Source organism: Anguilla rostrata, chromosome 5 (assembly GCF_018555375.3).
Source record: "Anguilla rostrata isolate EN2019 chromosome 5, ASM1855537v3, whole genome shotgun sequence".
NCBI lineage: Eukaryota > Metazoa > Chordata > Actinopteri > Anguilliformes > Anguillidae > Anguilla > Anguilla rostrata.
The window spans coordinates 18455700-18473008 of NC_057937.1; the positions used below are offsets into that span (position 1 = coordinate 18455700).

General features: G+C 50.6%; 2 protein-coding genes across 3 annotated transcripts in view; both read left to right on the top strand.

Annotated features, from left to right (window-relative positions):
* The window catches only part of cdh13 (cadherin 13, H-cadherin (heart)), a 456795-nt gene that overhangs the window by 180227 nt on the left and 259259 nt on the right, over positions 1-17309 (top strand). Inside the window, exon 4 of one of the 2 annotated variants that reach the window (XM_064335504.1) lies at positions 4665-4781. In XM_064335504.1, coding sequence (XP_064191574.1) covers positions 4665-4781 — 117 coding nt within the window. The remainder of the gene's footprint in view (positions 1-4664; positions 4782-17309) is intronic. The other variant, XM_064335505.1, reaches the window with a different exon arrangement.
* The window catches only part of zgc:173742 (DNA topoisomerase 1), a 566006-nt gene that overhangs the window by 162765 nt on the left and 385932 nt on the right, over positions 1-17309 (top strand). The gene's annotated exons all lie outside the window — the stretch shown is intronic.

A 17309-nucleotide genomic window follows, 5' to 3' on the forward strand; every position in this document is an offset into this window, starting at 1 on the left:
GTTTGACCGGGCCAGTTCTAAAAGCGTTCCTGTCTCAGAGAGAGGGGAGGTTTGACCGAGCCAGTTCTAAAAGCGTTCCTGTCTCAGAGAGAGGGGAGGTTTGACCGGGCCAGTTCTAAAAGCCTTCCTGTCTCAGAGAGAGGGGAGGTTTGACCGGGCCAGTTCTAAAAGCGTTCCAGTCTCAGAGAGAGGGGAGGTTTGACCGGGCCAGTTCTAAAAGCGTTCCAGTCTCAGAGAGAGGGGAGGTTTGACCGGGCCAGTTCTAAAAGCGTTCCTGTCTCAGAGAGAGGGGAGGTTTGACCGGGCCAGTTCTAAAAGCGTTCCTGTCTCAGAGAGAGGGGAGGTTTGACCGGGCCAGTTCTAAAAGCGTTCCTGTCTCAGAGAGAGGGGAGGTTTGACCGGGCCAGTTCTAAAAGCGTTCCTGTCTCAGAGAGAGGGGAGGTTTGACCGGGCCAGTTCTAAAAGCGTTCCTGTCTCAGAGAGAGGGGAGGTTGGACCGGACCAGTTCTAAAAGCGTTCCTGTCTCAGAGAGAGGGGAGGTTGGACCGGGCCAGTTCTAAAAGCGTTCCTGTCTCAGAGAGAGGGGAGGTTGGACCGGGCCAGTTCTAAAAGCGTTCCTGTCTCAGAGAGAGGGGAGGTTTGACCGGGCCAGTTCTAAAAGCGTTCCTGTCTCAGAAGAGGGGAGGTTGGACCGGGCCAGTTCTAAAAGCGTTCCTGTCTCAGAGAGAGGGAGGTTGGACCGGGCCAGTTCTAAAAGCGTTCCTGTCTCAGAGAGAGGGGAGGTTGGACCGGGCCAGTTCTAAAAGCGTTCCTGTCTCAGAGAGAGGGGAGGTTGGACCGGGCCAGTTCTAAAAGCGTTCCTGTCTCAGAGAGAGGGGAGGTTTGACCGGGCCAGTTCTAAAAGCGTTCCTGTCTCAGAGAGAGGGGAGGTTTGACCGGGCCAGTTCTAAAAGCGTTCCTGTCTCAGAGAGGGGAGGTTGGACCGGGCCAGTTCTAAAAGCGTTCCTGTCTCAGAGAGAGGGGAGGTTGGACCGGGCCAGTTCTAAAAGCGTTCCTGTCTCAGAGAGAGGGGAGGTTTGACCGGGCCAGTTCTAAAAGCGTTCCTGTCTCAGAGAGAGAGAGGAGGTTTGACCGGGCCAGTTCTAAAAGCGTTCCTGTCTCAGAGAGAGGGGAGGTTTGACCGGGCCAGTTCTAAAAGCGTTCCTGTCTCAGAGAGAGGGGAGGTTGGACCGGGCCAGTTCTAAAAGCGTTCCTGTCTCAGAGAGAGGGGAGGTTTGACCGGGCCAGTTCTAAAAGCGTTCCTGTCTCAGAGAGAGGGGAGGTTGGACCGGGCCAGTTCTAAAAGCGTTCCTGTCTCAGAGAGAGGGGAGGTTTGACCGGGCCAGTTCTAAAAGCGTTCCTGTCTCAGAGAGAGGGGAGGTTGGACCGGGCCAGTTCTAAAAGCGTTCCTGTCTCAGAGAGAGGGGAGGTTTGACCGGGCCAGTTCTAAAAGCGTTCCTGTCTCAGAGACTGACAGGTGGGGGGGGAAGCTGAGCGGCGGGGTCCCGCCCTTTTCTTAATATCGTAAATCTCGGAGGCCGGGAACCTTTCGCGCCCTCATTACCAGCTGCCTCGTGCCTCAACCCGTGGGTGGGGGGTGTGGGGTGGGGTGGGAGCAGGCCGCGCCTTCCCCCGCGGCCCCTCCACCCCTCCCCCTCCTTTATCTCCCTCATCCCTCCGTCGGAGGCGTGGCAGTCCTCCGGCTATCAGCCGCTACCGCCTCCCCTGACTAACCGCTCCCCCCGGGGCGGGCGGGAGGACAGCGAGAGGGCCGCCAGCCCCCCGGCCCTGTTATCGCGGCCGCTCGATTGGCGCTCCCGCCCGGTCGGGGGGCTGATCGGAGCGACGCCGCGTTTAATTGCTAATTAGCGTCCGGGCTGCCGCTCAAACGCGGACGATGCGACGAGGGGGGCGTCGGGCTTTTAAAAGTTTCCGATTAAAAACATCAGAGGCCTGTCTCACGCAGATAAGCGCATTTCTTCTCACTTCGTGCTGCGGCATTTTTTTAAAAACTCTTCTCAAGCGCTTTCACGGGCTTCTCCGAGCTTCCTTTATTAGCCGGGAATGTAAAGTGCCGGGGTCGGGGGGGTCAATTTCATTTCAATTCAGTCCGTTTAGAAAAATGAATTGAAATTCCGTTCAGGAATCACAAAGAATACCTCTAATGTTCCACGAGGAGTTTTAAAAACTCATGAATTGAATTTCGGTTCATTTCCCAAACTGATTGATTCGAGATGGAATTGACCCGCAACTCTAGTCAGTACATCATCGCCATAGTAACATAAATATAAACACACTGACGGCGACACCCTTCACTGCGAAGATAAGTAAACATGCCAGGTCAGATTTAATGGAACCCTGGCTGTTCTCCAAAAATGAACATAAAATAATAGCGGTAAGTTGGCTTCCGACGCTGGCGGTGCACCCTGCATAATTGTTTCCCATATTGAAGGCGCAGAGGGCATTTCTGTTCAGTATTTCTGGCTAAACTGAGGGATAGAATGTGAAGTGTAGCTCTGAAGATAGTTAGTGCTAGACATGCAGATATATAGACAGGGGTGGGTCTTTTTTTGGAAATAGGCTGGGCTAGTACGCAAAAATGTCTGCTAGCCCAGCTGAAATGCTACTAGCTATTTTTAAATCCATAACCACCCGTGATTAATATTAATCTCGTCACATTCACTACATGCACGGTACATTCTCCTTTGAGTAAGATTTTCTTGAATAATACTACACATAGAACAACAAAATGTATTTGTCCATTATAGATCAAAGCTACATTGAGAGAACAATTGTGAGTGAAAGTGCTAACTCAACACCATCCCAACAAGTACAAAATCAGTAGCTAGAAGAGGCAGCATACGCAAAAAAAAGTAATATATTTTGAATTAACAATTCATACATCAGGTTTTCACTGCTGAAATTAATCAATTTAGGCAATTTACAAATTAAACAAAGTAACGTCTATAATTTACGATTTCTAATTAATTCTATTGAATCTAATTCAATAAATAAAATTGCTTATCGATAGTAATTTTCACAATTTATGGGGAAAATGTCCACACCAGTGCTCCTAAATTATATTTTATATTTGCATTTTCCAAATTCTTGGAGCATATGCAAGCAAAACACTGTACTAATGTACATAGTAAGCATAGTAAGACAGTTTGTGCATAGTCAGTTCCTACAAGTCACCCAGTCTTGTTTCCTTGTACTTTTTAAGATGAATCGTTTTTGGGTTGATGTGGTGGGAGTATTTATTATCTTATGCATTTATCAGCTCAATGTTATTACTGACACAATCGAGAACTTGCCTCTACATTCGCGCTACAGGCCAGTGTTGAGTGCCGATTGGCTCTCCGAGGCCAAGCCCTTCAAATTGATTGGCTGACTGGGAAGCCCAGGGGGGAAAGCGGGCCAGGAAGAGCCTGCCTGACACACCACGGCACTGAAATTTAAGGTGACACCACAGGCACACATTAACACAAAAAGACAACGAGAGATCAATGCACAGTTTATCGTGATTTTGTGTTTGTAGTCCATTGGGCGCTTTTTAAATTGCCACTCACCCGGTGGGCTGGCGCCCTCTTCTTGGCACTCACCCTTCGACTAAATCGCTCACCTCGGGCAAGCGGGCAGCCTTAATGTCTGATGCACGAGAGTGAAATGCACATATCGAAGAAGTCAGTCAGGGCCTGATTATAAAAGAACTATTAAACTGACAGAGGCACACCGGTAGTGCTTCTAACTCTATTAGTATGCATTTTATCCCTGTTGGACTCATATAAACACTATTAGAGGTGACACGAGGCTGTTATTGATTTAGCAGGAGGAATCTCGGTGTGCAGGTGCTGATTGCTGAGTGTGTGTAATAGCTGCAATGAGAGATGATACGGGTGTCTCAGAGTTGCTGTATGGGTCTGTGTTTGCTGGGCGCGTGTGTCTGTGCGTTAGCCTAGGTATCAGCTCTGCTGTACTCAGGCTGGGTGGGTTCAAGGCATGCGGTGCCCTGACGCTGTTATCTCCCCGGGAGACCTTTGTCTGATACACATTTCACACTGAGAGCAGACTAGAGATCCCGCAAAGCACTGTGTGTGTATGTGTGTGTGTGTGCGTGTGTGTGTGTGTGTCTATGTGACTGTGTGTGTCTGGGCAGGGGAGAGTTGGCATGTCTGTGTGTGTGTGTGTGTTTCTGTGTGTCTGTGTAGGACAGACATTTGGTATGTTTGTGTGTGTGTGTGTGTGTGTGCGTGTGTCTATGTGACTGTGTATGTCTGGGTAGGGGAGAGTTGGCATGTCTGTGTGTGTGTGTGTGTGTGTGTGTGTCTATGTGACTGTGTATGTCTGCGTAGGGGAGAGTTGGCATGTCTGTGTGTGTGTGTGTGTGTCTGTGTGTCTGTGTAGGAGAGACATTTGGTATGTTTGTGTGTGTGTGCGTGTGTGTGGGTGTCTGTGTGTGTGTCTATGTGACTGTGTGTGTCTGGTTAGGGGAGAGTTGGCATGTCTGTGTGTGTGTGTGTGTGTGTGAAAGAGAGAGAGAGTTGGTGTGTGTGTATGAGTGCATGTGTGTGTTTGTGTGCATGTGTGACAGATGTGTTTTTGATCCTCTCTGTCTCTTTCTGTAGGAGATTTTGGGTCTGGGACTGGTACTCAACAGGACCAAGAGGTCCCTGCTGGTCCCCCCGATGTTCGTACCTGAAAACCAGAGGGCCCCGTTCCCAAAATTCATTGGCATGGTGAGTGTCCCTGCGTGCTCAGACTCACCTTTCCCCATGGTAGAATCGCCTGTGTGACAATACTGCATTGTGTAGAGCCTGACCCACTAGAGCACAGACATTGATATCATTATCTTTCAGTGAATGGTATTGCTGTGTGTGTGTGTGTGTGTGTGTGTGTGGGTGCATGTTGGCTTGTGTGTGTCTGAGTGTGTGCGATCTTGCGTTTGTTACCCCCCCCCCCACTCTAGTGACTAATCGAGCTACAGCATGCAGCGGCGAATGTATGGTACCTGCCACACATGTCTGTCTGTCTGTCTGTCTGTTTGTTCGTCTGTCTCTAAAATCACATGGTTGTAAGTAGACATTATTTGCATATTACGCCTCTCTATACTGGGGGATTACATCGTGCCAGATTGAACCATGAGTAGAGCTGGGTCTAGTCATAGAGGCAGGGGTCTTTGTTTTGGGACAGGCTGCTGTAAATTATATTTGTCTATGTCTGAAAACAAGCCATTGAAAACTGGTTTTTGTTGTGTTTAAAGAACGCCTCATTCACGTTGTTGCTTGGCTGAAGATTTCACACACGTGGTTTCCGAGATCCAAACAGGCACATGAGTGAAACACAACCACAGAAACCTGCTGACACCGCAGCCCTCCGAGAATGCGGTTTGAGAACACTTCTGTGAACAGCGTAGATAATATTCACCGATATCCCTAAAGGATTGATAACGGTCAACCAATATTAAGCAGTGAAATGTTTGCCCTGCCAAAGGAGAAAAGTCATTTGGCCAGAACAGGATTCATTCATTCTGACAAATAAACCCACCCTCCCTCGATTGCTGGTAGGAACGCTCCGCATTCCCTGCTCGTTTTTGCCTCCAGCATCGTTATTTTTTCCCATCATGCCTTTTTTTGCGGCTGATCTGGCTTTGGCCTGGTTTCGGATTCAACGGAGCTTGGCAAATTGGGAGGGAAAATGCAGGCCGCTCCCCTCCTCCTGTGCGAGGGCGCCCGGCCGCTTGCGATTCGCACCGCCGGCTGTTCCAGACAGGAGCAGATGCTCCGCGTTCCACATCCTGTCCGGCCGGCCGTTTGGGAGGGGTCTCTGAGGCTCCGTCTCCGCCCCCGAACCAGGCTTCAGACGGCTGGCCTCTCCCGAGCCAAGGCGCAGAGCCAACGTACAGTAGGTCCTGCGGAGTGAATGCGATGCCCATCCTCTCCTCGTCCGGGATCAGAATCTCCCCTCTGATGGTCTGTGATTGCCTTCCCCTCCCCTGGTCTGCATGTGTAATGTGCAGTGTCTCCTCCCCCCCCCCCCCACACACACACAGTTCAAGAAATTGCAATCACCACCACCCCTCAGTTCTTTATCTTTGTGAAATGTTTTACATACCCTTTCTATCTTACGGTGGGGGTCCCCTGCATGCCTTTGTGCCAGGGTCAGCAACAGTTGAAAGCCCCTGTTAGTCCCCCCTCCTCCCTCCCCGCCCCCAAATGTAGTTTCAGAGGAGGGTTCCACAACCCCAGTACCCAAGGATCCATCTCCACCCCTAAAACAAATTTCATAGGGTTAGCGTCTACCTCAGAGGGCAGTTAATACAAGATCCACGTCCACCCTTGAGCCCAGTTTCGTCTCCAGGGTTCGTCTCCACGCCTAATCCCGGTTTCTAACGATGCACCTCCACCCCTGAGCCCAATTTCAGAAAGTTCGACTTCACCCTTGAGTCAAGCTTCAGAGAGATGATCTACAATCTTAGACAGTGGCTGACACACTTCACTAAAAGTATGAATATTTATTAGCATGTAAGTACATCTCTGGAGCCAAACATCTACCGCTGGAGATTCATAGCAGAACTGCATCCATAGCTGGCTACCAGGCTTCGCTGAGTACACTTAATGTTCGAGCGCCCTAATGCCTTCGAGTGCAGTGGAGGGTGTTCACTCCACCGAAAAGACTGCACTGAAGAACTATGGCCTGCAAAATGAGGCCTCTAAAATAAAACATCACACACTGCCATCTACACATAATGTGTAATTGTACACCGGGGAGCCTCGCTTCAGTACTGCAGCTTCTTGACTTTTTTCTTCTTCCTCATTTCTTTTCTTTTTTCATTTCTGGTGATTTTTTTTAGCGTTCCCGTGTTCCGCAGTGCTTTTCCAGGGATGCTGGGCTTCTTGCGCTTGTCCTCATGCTGTAGGTTCATTCTGACCAATGAGGCATCGAGGTTACGTCACAGGACAGGAAGTTTGAGACTGGGCAGAGTTGGTCATATTGTGACATCACCGAGTAGGTGATGGCGCAATGTGACACTGTCATCTCGTGACAAACCTGTAGAGGACTGAACTTACACTCTCAAGAATTTTCCATTCCCTTTTTTAGGTTTTGATTTAACAAACTGAAATCCAAGACACTTTTTTTTTTCTTTTTCCTCTTGAATCTCCCAGAAGAGATGAAATGCAGACATTGGTGTGACTGGCTCTGCAATCTCCAGCATGTCATCCCCCTCTTCTCTCCTTCTTGCTGCTCTTGTGTTAAGGCCGAGCTGTCTGGATAATCACCGTCTCACCTCCAGACGCATGGCACGTACTTATTAGAGTTGGCAGAAACTTTCCGGACTGCACTTTTTAGTACGGGTTTAAACTTTAGATTGACAACATCCTGAATGTTCTCAATTTTTTCCTTCAGTACTACATCATTATTGGAGAGAAACGGGGTGAGGGCGGAACTTATGATTGGCAAGTGGTTTGCCAGAGCATTCAAATTACAATCATAGACATTACTTCCATTTATATGTTATCCTTTATATGTGGTAAAAGCTACCGTGCTTCTCCGTTGGACAGGCTGAGTTTAAGGCCAATCAAATCAGATCTTTAAATAAATCTTTCAACAGACCTGGAGGAAATGTATCAGCGTGATGCATACAGTAGATACCACAGATCTGTATGTGTATCTACAGAGACAGAGTGAGCTGGCACACTATGCAGGATGGTACACTCATTCTATCACACTTTCTCTCCCTCTTACACACACACACACACACACACAGACGCAAACACTAGTGTGAATACACGCAAGCACACAAACACGCACACATGCACATGCACACACACACACCACACACACTACACACACACACACAGACACACACATGCACACAGACACACACCACACACACACACAGACACACACATGCACACAGACACACAAACACTGATGCACACGTGCGAATACATGCACACACACTCAGACACATACACACACACACACACACACACACATAGACACACACAGGCACACAGGCACACAGACCCCCCCCCCGCAGTCTGCTTTTCGCTCACACCCCCAGGCACGGCTCTGGGTGACGGGTACGCACTCTCCCGCTCTTCATCCCTGTAACACCGGGCCTGTACAGGGACCGGCCGCTCATTCCGTACAGGCTCATTCTGAGAGCACGCGCTGGATCAGGGCTGAGCACAGGAACTGGCCCGCTTCATTTAGCTTAGCGGCTAGAGCTCCAGAAGCTGCACGGTTAAAAGTTTTCGCTCCCGTCATGCCCCCACCTCCCCCCGCCTCCCTTTCCCCTTCCTCGTCCGCGATAAGCCCCACACGGAGACGCGGGATAAAGCATGTTATTTTATTTGACGGCCGCTTTACATGGGAAAGCGAGCGAAATGGATTTTCCACACGGATAAACTTCCCGCCCTCGTGCAGGTCAGGACGAGCGTGCGGCATCTGCTCTATTTTCATGATTTCATTCCCTCCCCCCTCCCTCTGAGGATGAGGTGCATAAAAAAAGGCAGATATGAAATGACTTCAGCACTCCCCATTCAGCTCCCCCCCAGAGGAAGGTTCCGGAGCTCCACCCAGACTTCCGCAGTCCTCTCTCTTCCTGGTTTCCATGGAGCCGCACTGACGGGGAGGCCGACCCACCCAGCCTGACTGAGAGAGGGGAGTCACATCTCCAACTGAGTCAGCCGGCAACCACACACAGAGACTCACACGCAGTCATACACACACACACGCACGCACACTCACACTCTCATACACTCACACACACACACACACACACACACGCACACTCACACTCTCATACACACACACACACACACACACACACACGCACGCACGCACACACACTCTCACACACACACACACACACACACACACACACACACACACTCACACTCTCATACACACACACACACACACACTCTCACACACACACACACACACACACACACACACACACACACTCACACACACACACACACACACACACACACACACACACACCTCATACACACACACACCACACACACACACACACACTCTCACACACACTCCCACACTCACACACACACACACATGCATGTACACACGTGCACTCATACACATACACACTCTCACACAATTACAAACGCACATACACACACATGCATTCATACACGCACTCCCACACACACACACACACACTCACACACACACTTGCACACATGTACACACACGCCCACATGCACAAACAGGTGCGTGCACGCATGCACATGTGCACACACACACACACTCGCACACACACACATGCACACATATACACACACGCACACATGCACAAACAGGTGCATGCACGCATGCACACGCACACACACACACACACACACACATACAGGTGTGTGCACGCATACACACGCACACACACACACACAGGAACACGTTCTTGCCCTTGGTGAGTCTGTGGGCATGGCTCCTGCTGCAGTTATCTCTCTCTCTGTTGTGTCTCTGGTGTAATGTGCGCTGCTATCTGCTCCTGGGCTAATCCCATTAGCCTTCCAGCAGGGCTGTGAAACGGGCATGATCTCTCCAGCCTCCCTGGGGTCCGTGTCTCCTCAGCGGGGAGAGAAGGGACACTCCCCTTCTCTCTGTTCATTTCCGCTTATTTTTATCACCGCTTATACTTTTTAACTCCGTGTTTGGAATATGCAACCCTTTGAGGCGTAAAGCCCAGTTCAGACCAAAAGATTTTCAACGTGACAAACTGGTGACTTTCTGGAACATTCTAAAACTCTTCAACTGCGATTAGACGAGTTGAATGGCCTGCCATGGCAAGTCCCGGCATCAGACATTGCGAGACAGGCAATTCACACCGATGCAACTCCTCTTTGCAACATCCTATAACGGTTTTGTTGCATCAAAAATCTTTGGTCTGGGCTTAGGATCACAAATACTTGATTCGAACTGGACGTTCTAATTCTGATGTAACACTCACTACTGGCAAACTGAAAGCAATGAAGTTCTAGAACACTAACTTAGAACGTTGAAGAAAAATTCCAACAAAAAAAAAGAAACCTACTCTTCAAAGGCATAATTTCATGCTGTGAGCCTGCAGCATCATTGTAACGTTCTTTAGTCAGGGCCTGCGCAGTTTCAGAGCACCCAGACAAGACTCTGCTCCCTTTGAAGTGCTGCCAGGATTTTACATTACATTAAAGCATTTAGCTGCACCTTCATCCAGAACTATTTCTGAGGTGAGCTCTACTTTTTTTTTGCATAAGATCCACTGGATATTTACCAAAGAAACTCAGGCTAATTGCCTTGCTAAATGATACAACGGCAGTGGCCCACTTGGGAGCAGAACCTGCATCTGAGTAACTTCACAAGCCCAGCTCCCTGACCGACTGGTGGGTGTGTGTACGCGGGTGCCTGCGTACGAGCAAGAGAGAAATAATTACACTGCGCATCCCACAAAGACCACCTGTTCATTCTCTTGGATGACAGGGGCCTACCTGTACAAGGCCACCGGTGTAGAACAAAGATGTAAGGTGAAATGGAACACGGATGGGTAAAATACAGAGGCGGATTATGTGGGGGAATTACTTAGTGATGGCAGAGGGAGTGGGATGGGTTGGGTTTGGTGCCATGTAGCGCCTCTTTAAAGTGTGAATTTCCTCACACTTAGTTAGGAAGCGGAGTTAGGAGGCAGTCCCAAAGCAGAACTCACCGTTCTGCATGTGGACAGGCGTGTGAGGGGGAGAGCAGAGAGCGCCCGAAAGAGCAGCACCGCCTCCAAATTTCTCCAACAAACAAACAAAGGGACCGGAAAGCTACGTTCGGTTAGCCTCGTAATTAAAAGGTTTTTTCTGGCAGTGTTGGCGCCTGGGGCCTATTCATTGAGCGTAATTTGTGGCGTTAACGTTCATTTCATTATGGATGAAGTGAAAGGCTTTGCAGTTCCTTTCTTTCTTCCTTTCTTCTTTTCTTTCTTTCTTTCTTTCTTTCTTTCTGTGCTACAACTTCGAATCTAATATGCGGCTTACGGTAGTCCACAAAGCGAGAATTAATTTAGGCAGAAATCGCATTTTGTTCAGTGGAAGCCTGGAGAAGCGGTAAAGGGTGAGAAGCAGTCCAGATCTCCAGAGATCCCACATGAACGTGCCACTGATCCCAGCCCCATACTGGGGGGGGGGGATTTAATTACCCTGGTTTCCATGGGTGGGTGGGGGGGTGTCAGTAAATCCTACCTTGGTCTAGGGGCAATGAAATAAAGAGCTAGTGGGAGAGGGGTAGTCTTGACAGAAACCTCATTCTTTGTGTGCGTGCAAGTCTCCATAACTCACAACAATCAATCAGTGCATTTTTTTCTCTTTGCATTTGATAATTGGGTGCGAGCCGCCGAACCATCGAGTCTTCCAAGCCGCGCCCCCTCACTGTTATGCCACGCCCCCTCATCGTTCTCCATCGCCCTCCCGCATCGAGTTAATCCCACAGCAGCTCGGCCAATAAGACGGCTAATACGACACGCGCAGGGAAGGAGCCCTCGGCTGCCGTGAGGAGAAACGGGAGAGGAAAGAGCTGGAGGCTGACGGATGACAGGAACAGAGCGCTATGAAAGAGAGCAAGAGAGAGAGAGAGAGAGAGAGAACGAGAGAGCCGAGCGGAGACGGAGGGAAGCGGAAGGAGGAAACCTCGAGATTGATCCGGCGCTGGTGACAGACACAGTTTGGGTAAAAAAGAAGAAAAAAAACAGCTGGCTGGTTTTCAGCTTGCATGCTTCTTTTTCAAAAAAAAGAAAAGAAAAAAGGTATTATTGAATTTCACGCTGTTTCAGCATCCGAGAACAAAGACGAGCGGCCAGGGGCTTGGCGGGGGGGGGTAAATTTATTTGGGCACGCACCACTGACCACCGGCCACACACCGTGCCAAGAGCCCCCCCCCCCCCTCGACTGCAGTCACCCATGGAGCCCACGGGCTTCGCCCCGAACGAAAGAGCGCGAAATTTCCCCCGGCGCGGAACACCCGCTCAAATCGGAGGAGACCGCGGTGGACAGGACGCCAGAGGGGGCCCCCGGGGGGAGGCAGGGGTGTCGGACCCCAGCCCCGGAAGGGCGTGGGTGGGCGAGGCTTCCCGAAACCCGAATACGACAGCCGTCATCTTACGCTCAGCGACGAGGAACAATCGACGTTTCTCATCGCGGGGTGTGCGGATTGTACCGTCAGTCAGCAAAAAAAAAAAAACCAGCATGCACTGCAGTCCGCCACTGGGCCTCCATGTCATAGGTCCATTTCCCCCTGATAATCGATGTGTGCTGACCGAAGCACATCACCTGATCACCTGATGCATTAGTGTTCAGAAATTTTTCAAATAGGGAGCATATGTGCTCCTCGGAAAAAAAAATGTTATGGCAGAGCCCTGCTCCTGGACGGGAACCCGTGGCCCAGGTCCGGCGGGGAGCTTCGCAGCGCCGCACGCCGTATGCGCGGGGCGTTCGGTCGATGGCGGCGGCGCGGACGCCAGCGATATTCACGGCCCGGGGGTTCCGTCTCTGCCGCTCCTGCCAGCTGCCGGCCGGTTGCCAAGCCGACGGGTGAAAAAAGTGTTTTGACGGAGGCTCCTCGGTCTGCGGTGTGACGGACAGGAAGGCCCGCGGTGGGGGGGGGGGGAGGGGGGTTTGAAGGACAGTGCCTGTGTCTGCCAACTGGCTGCTGTCTTATCCGCTCAGTTTGGGCTGGCCCTATCACAAGGCCCCCTCTGTATTAATAATGAAATGCAATGTAGGATGGCACCATAATAATAACAAGACCAGATCAAAACCTAGTATATGGCTGGACCAAACCGGCCGACCAATGGTGTAACATCATAACTCAGTCACACAGGCATTCGCGTTTATAGGGCTGGCCCTGCTGTTGTGGTCCAGCCAATAATAACAATAATAATAATAATAATAATAATCCATCCATTATCAAACCCTCGCAGCCTACCCAGCATGCACTGGGTGAGAGGCAGGAACACACCCATGGACATGTTGTCAGTCCAACACCGGGCAATAATAATGATAATAATAATAATCCCTCTAACATCACGCGGAAGTACATTTAGCGAGGGGAAAAGCTTTGACGAGCGGCAGAGTTATAGAGTTATCAGCGTCACGCCCGACAGGCGCAACGGCGGCATCGATCAGCGTTGTTACAAAGAGCCGATGTTTCCCTTGCTATCGTTCGTTTCCTCGGCCCCTCCCCCGCTCCGGTCTCTCCGTCTCAGCCGTGAGACTGATAATCTCAGCCTGCCCGCCTCGCGGCTGAGCCACGCGGCCTCGCCGCTGATTGGGCGCGCACTTAAAGAGAGGGGCGGAGAGGAGCGAGCGCGATAAGAGAGCGGCCGCCGCACCTTATCTGCCTAGTTGTGAAGGTTCCAGGGCGGCGGCGGCGGCGGCGGCGGGGGGGGGGGCGGAACTGGTTAACTTCCAGCCGCCGTCGCCCGATTGCCATCGGACTGTCGCGTTAGCGTCGCGCGCGGCAGCTCGGGGTGAGACGTAGACGCACAATCAGAGGAGCTAACTGCGGTGGCCGTTCCCCCCGCCCCCCCCCCCGTCTGATCAGATTGGACGTCTCTTTCTTCGTACCTCTCTCCACCGCTCTCATTCGATTTCGTTTATCCTTTATCCTTTAAACGGGCCAAGAAAGCGACGTATGTGAATTCAATTGCGCGAGCGTACACGAGAGAGGATTAAAATGACAGTACGGTAAAACAAGTGATGTCGGAACAGGTCCTCGAGCCCTAGTCTGTCATGCATGACAACAGGTACGCTACGGTTGTTCAGTCACTGTTCTCAAAACTAAAGCTCTGAACACTCTCTCTCACTCATTCCCTCTCTGTCTCTTTCTTCATTTTAATATGCCGTATTGGCTTTATTTGCATACACAGTCAATATTGCCAAAGCATTCCGTGCAAATAGTTTTAGACGGAAAGAGAAACAGCGGCAACAAGTACGGTAAACAAAAAACAAAAAAACTGTGTAATAGTGTTCAGGGTAACAGTAGGTTTAAGCCCCTCAGTTGCAGGCTGAAACAAATTGCTCTAGGAACGGTATCTCTCTGCCTCTCTCTCTCTTTCCCTCCACCTCTCTCTCTCTCCATCTCACTCATTCACTCCCTCTCTCTTCCTCTTTCCCCCTGTTTTTTTTGTTCTCTCTCTTGGCCTTCCTCATTTGAGGGTGCTCCTTCCCTCTTAATTACTGCGAGGCGCGCCCTTGCAGAGCCGACGCCCCCCTCGCCGGCTCCGCCGATTGTCGTTGGAGCCAGCGGCTCCGAGCTCGTTACGACAAGCACGAGTGCCACCTGGGGCCCGCCGACCGCCCGGAACGCCGAGCCCCGTAAAAAACAGGGACCCCGGCGCCGGCCGGGTTGTGAATAACGTCCGACAGACGGCCAGGGGTCCCTGGGGAGACGGCGAAGGAGCCGGCGCCCACTCGAGAGAGAGAGAGAGAGAGAGAGAGAGAGCTGCGGTTTGTCTGGCCGTGAGCCCGGGGATCGGCGCGGGCTGGAGAGCTACGGTGAAGCAACGGAGGACGCCCGCGAGCTTCCTCATCTCAGCGCCGCCGCGCGCGGTCCGTCTCAGAACCATCGTCGCTTGAACTCTTAACGGAGCGTCCGATCGGACGTAGGCTGCTCTCTCACATCGCGTGTTACGCTGGGGCGTGTTTACAGTGCAGAGGGATTACAGCTGCTTTTCCGCTGCAGATGCAGCCGCTCCAAGGGTGCGACGTGTACGATACGTCATAGTTAGCCTACGGCAGGTCGCAACGGCTCAAAATTGCTATTAGAATGCGATTTTGCGAAGGACTGCATCACTCTGGGGCTTTGCTCGTGAAACGTAGTTAAATCTGCTCGTGCACATGCGTACCTGGGGGAGAACGTGCTAAAAAGGGTGGAGAATTTGGAAAATCAGGCAAATTAACTATCAGCTGTAATTTACCGGAGTGTGACTTAATTACAGCTCCCCCCGTTCGTGTGTGGGTTTTGAGAACTCCTATATATATATATATATATGCACCAACATAAAAAGAAACAAAGATCAGACTCCCTGCTCTGGTGGAGTTGCTTTGAAGTTTACATTTTCTTATGTCTGAATCTTTTCAGATAGAGCTGCGGGAATTTCACAATCTGTGGTTTATAATGTGACCACCGTGCTGGGTGATTACTTTTTCTACTTATCACTGGTAATTTATTTTTTGCATATAATAGGAAAATTGTATTTCCATTATTGAAAATTGAAACTTTTATTGGGTAGTCTGTCATTAGCTAAGAGTTAGAATGAAGACACAGTCCTCAGTTTGGCCCATTTCTTATTTATGCGGTTGGAATGAATTGATCTTAAGTAGCATTTTATCCTCAGATGCTCTGTCGCTTTCTCAGCCATGTCTGTTCCCCTCTGCCTCCATTTTGCAGGGATTTGTAGTGTTAATATTCTTTCCTCCGCTTGTGTGCTTTTTTCTCAAGGCACCTTTTATTTACATCATCTACTTTTTGTTTCATTATACTAAACAAATGACTTTTCTTATGTGTGATGTTTCTGCCCTCTTCATTGGTGTTCCTGTGCTTTAACATGGGCTGTGCCTCATCGATCATTACCTCAATGCATAAGCCAATGGTTTACGTTCACTCTGGCATTTGAGTAAGCCCCGTACCTGACTGCATCCCCAGTTTCATTTCTTTTTTTTGCCAACTTTTTTCAACTTAATTTACTTGAACTTTAAAAAAAAAAAAACTTTGGCCCTAAATCCAACTTTTTTAAATGAGTGCACAGCAGATTACACAATATTTCTGCGTCGCTGCGCATGGTGTAATGCGGAATTGCATTTCACAAGAACTCCAATCAACACCGCTTGTGCCTTCAGGTTCTATTGCGTCTATCGCAGCGGTGTGCGCATGTTCTCCGTGCTCTGGTGAAGTGTAGAAGAGGTTGTTTTATGGGTGGAAGGGGTGAGGGGCGATGCTCGTCAGCAGAAGGAACATGGTTCCCTTTCACATGAGCCCTGTGGCAATGAGATGTGAAGTAAGTAGGCGATGCTCTCCCCCCAGAATACATCAGATGTTGCGTAGGTAGTGGAGGTGGGGGGGGGGGTTTATAGGACCTGGGGGTTCAACAGCCACTGGGGAGGGCTGGCTGTCAACCGGCCCCCTCGTCACGGACCCATCGCCGTGGCGATGTGGCAAACGACCCCACCCCCGCACGCACGTTTGCTCGACAGTTTCGAACTCCCCGCGACTGTCGCCTTTCTGACGCGCGCTCCTCCTCGCGCTCCGTAGGCTCCCCCGAAGAGCCGACTGGCGGCGCTTCTGAGAAGGAGCTTCGCTCCGCAGGATCCGATGCTAACACTGCCCCTGCCTCTGGCTCTGGCTCTGCCTCTGCCTCTACCTCTGGCTCTGGCTCTGCCTCTGCCTCTACCTCTGCCTCTGCCTCTACCTCTGGCTCTGGCTCTGGCTCTGGCTCTGCCTCTGCCTCTGCCTCTGGCTCTGGCTCTGGCTCGGTTAGCGCGCGGCCCCGCGCAACTGTTTACGCTCAGCAGGGGCTCGCTGATAAACAAGCCGTTTCACTTCCAGACTTCCCTTCCCCTTCTTAAATGCGCCGGGTGCACTGTGGGTGTGAAATCAATAATAAAGGCAGGGATGTAAAGATGTGGTACGGAGTGCGGTTTGACCCAGTTCTGCGCAAAAGAGCAACGCTCCTAAAATAGCCCGATCCGGGCCGCTCTCAGCCCTCAGACAAACACAAGAGCCTCCTCAAGAGGAAAGAGAGGCATTCTGGGAAAGGGGGAGGGAAAGGCGGGGAGGGGGAGGAGTAGGAGGAGGAGGAGGAGGAGGGTGATTGGGCGGGCTCCTGCCAATCGCGTTTGACCGCAGGCGTATAGGCGGGACCTCGGGCAAGCCTAGGGCACAGAGCGGAAGGCAGGAGTGCAAAAGCAGCGCTGACGAACCCTCAGAGATGAGTCTCATAATACACACTGTGCATCACGCTCCACCTCAGATGCAGCTGGAACATGGAACAGTGCGAGCTTTTTGCCAACTGGCTCAGATGCAGTTTTATTTTTAAGTACCCCTCCAGATGTACTTTAAAATCTTAAAACATATTCTATATTGAATAATAATGTGTTCAATAATGAGATTTTTCCACCAAAAAAATGTTCGAAAACTACTGAAAATGGCTTTGTAGCACCTCGTTGTAGCACCTCTACACCTTTACCCTCATTGAGAATGCCAGAGTCTATGAATTTGCAAATTGG